We start from the raw sequence: 2,500 nt of genomic DNA, 5'->3' as shown, positions 1-2,500 counted from the left end.
GAGTTATACGAGCGAGGAAGTGCTGACTAGTCTGGCGAGTGTAAAAGTGTAAAAAAAGCTGAACTGAAAGAAGCTCAGAGCTTCTTCCTAGCTAAAGATCGCTTGTGTGACTGTGGTCTCCAATAAGGACTGATTCTATCACGCTAGGCAAAATGTAAGTGATTAATATTGCTTTTAACCTGGAGTAAATGTAACGATTTTATATTATGTACAGTATTAAAGCTTGTCTTCTTCATAGCAGGGATTCCCAGCTAAAACGTGTAAAGGTAGTTACATAATATTCCTTGTCCAGATGAGCGATTAACGGGACTGAGTTGTGGGAGCTGTTAATTTTTAATGCCTAATGTTTATTTTGATAAATAAGACTGTTTTGTAGTGAGGTTCAAAACGTGTATTGTAGCGTTCTCCGTATAGTGCTGGTATCCAGCTATCAAGTCTGTCCAGTGTGACTGGAACTTTTAGTCATCTTAGCCATCCGTGGTATTGCTTTTGGCGAAGAATTTCAAGCATCTGTTAAGCGATAAAGGGTCTGGTTTTAGCGCCGTTAAAGTGACTCAGTAAAGCTCCTGCTGTGTGCACTGCTCTCTGATGACATCACAGTTATGAATGTGGTGACGTTTAAATGCTGTAATAATAGTAATAATAATAATAATAATAATAATACCCAGACTGAGAGGGTGCTGAGTGCTGAAAGCTGATTGTTCTTCACTGTGTGCGTCTGCGACAGGACAGAGAAAGTCATCTTACACTGATGACAAGGTGATCAAACTGCGTCAGGCGTTTATTTTCTTGGGAGGAAGGCAGTGTTAAGGCTCAGAAGAAATGTCGACACACACACACACACACACGCATACGCACACACACACACACACACTATTACTTTAATTGTGTTGTCAACTGACATCTGGCATTTTAGACACAACCAGATACACTTGATAAATAAATAAACACTGCTCTCTGGTTCTAACTTGGACTCTGGTTCTGAGTCTGATCTGATTGTGACTGACTCTGATTCTGACTCTGATTCTGAATTCGACTGATTCTGACTGGCTGAGTCTAGCTGAATCTAACTACGAATCTGATTCTGACTCTGATTCAGATTGGCTGATTATGACTCTGGTTCTAACTCAGATTCTGATTGACTGACTCTGATTCTGTTTGTAACTGGTTCTGATTCTGACTCTGATTCTGATTGTGGCAGACTCTGACTCTCACTGTGACTGACTTTGATTCTGACTGGCTGATTCTGGCTGTGTCTGACTGACTCATTCTAATGTAGACTCTGAATCTGACCTTGATTCTGATTGGCTGATTCTGACTCTGATTGTGACAGACTCCGATTCTGTTTGTAACTCTGACTGAATCTGACTCTGATTCTTACTCTGTCTGATTCTAACTTAGACTCTGCATCTGACTCGGATCCTGATCTGACTGTAGCTTGCACTCTGAATCCGACTGTAGTCATTCTGACAAACTGATTCTAATCCAAGTGCTGCCTCTGATTTATGAATCCTTTAACCAACATAATTGGTGGAGATCTATCACAGAAATCACATTGCCGTGTAGATCTTGCTCAGGAGCAAGAGCTTTGTCATGAATCACTGTTTAGATGAAAGTCTTTCATGTCTTTCCTCAACCTGCACAGTGCAGTGTGTTCTCACTGAATTCTGCACTTCCAGAAGCTATAAAAACACAGTAGCTCAGTTTAAATTCAGCCCAATCGGTCATTAATAATCCGGCTGATGGCTCAATTGGGCAAAAGAACCTGAGGTCAGTATGGCTTACAATCAAACAAAGCAAGGTGGATAATCCGTAAAATGGCCATTAAGTAGAAGAATAAACAGTCTGGCAGATTATTTTCGCAATCAAGATATTGAACTGGATTCCGTCTCGGTCACAAGTCTGCCGAACGAACAAGCACGAACGGTAGCATTAATGCTAAATGCTGCCTCATATACGTGTTTGATTCAGATTAAATATAAGATGCATGTGAACAGAGCTCTGTTACAGGTTTATGGTAATCTCCGTTAATGAACGTTCCCTTCCTGTTTATTGACTGGTGCTGTTGTAAATGTGTGGAAAGATTATTTGGAACAGTATGTTCAACACCTTTGGGCAATTGATTCACCTGCAAATGGAAACTTCTGTAGAGTATGTGCTTTTTGTTCATCTGTTAACGCGTGTGTGTGTGTGTGTGTGTGTGTGTGTGTGTGTGTGTGTGTGTGTGTGTGTGTTAAATCTACTCTACAGTGAGCACGATGTGGGTGAGGACGATATCTACGACTGTGTGCCGTGTGAAGATGAAGGAGATGATATCTACGAGGACATCATTAAGGTGGAAGTTAGACAGCCCATGGTGAGTGATATGATGCTCCTAATGGCATTTGTGTGTGTGTGTGTGCGCGCGAACAAGCGGGAGAGAGAGATTACGTATGCGCTCATGTTTGAGAGCTCATTTGGAGAAAGACTGAATTATTCTTCCTTCATTATTCCCAAGGCT

General features: G+C 41.3%; 1 protein-coding gene across 4 annotated transcripts in view; it reads left to right on the top strand.

Annotated features, from left to right (window-relative positions):
* vav2 (vav 2 guanine nucleotide exchange factor) overlaps positions 1-2,500 on the top strand; it is a 188,870-nt gene that overhangs the window by 148,010 nt on the left and 38,360 nt on the right. For all 4 annotated transcript variants that reach the window (XM_053648698.1, XM_053648697.1, XM_053648695.1 and 1 more), the window contains exon 5: positions 2,251-2,356. In XM_053648698.1, coding sequence (XP_053504673.1) covers positions 2,251-2,356 — 106 coding nt within the window. The remainder of the gene's footprint in view (positions 1-2,250; positions 2,357-2,500) is intronic.

This window comes from Ictalurus furcatus, chromosome 18, assembly GCF_023375685.1.
Source record: "Ictalurus furcatus strain D&B chromosome 18, Billie_1.0, whole genome shotgun sequence".
NCBI classification, from domain to species: Eukaryota; Metazoa; Chordata; class Actinopteri; order Siluriformes; family Ictaluridae; genus Ictalurus; species Ictalurus furcatus.
The sequence above is the reverse complement of the archived record's forward strand: the minus strand, read 5'-3'. Positions and strand labels throughout refer to the sequence as shown.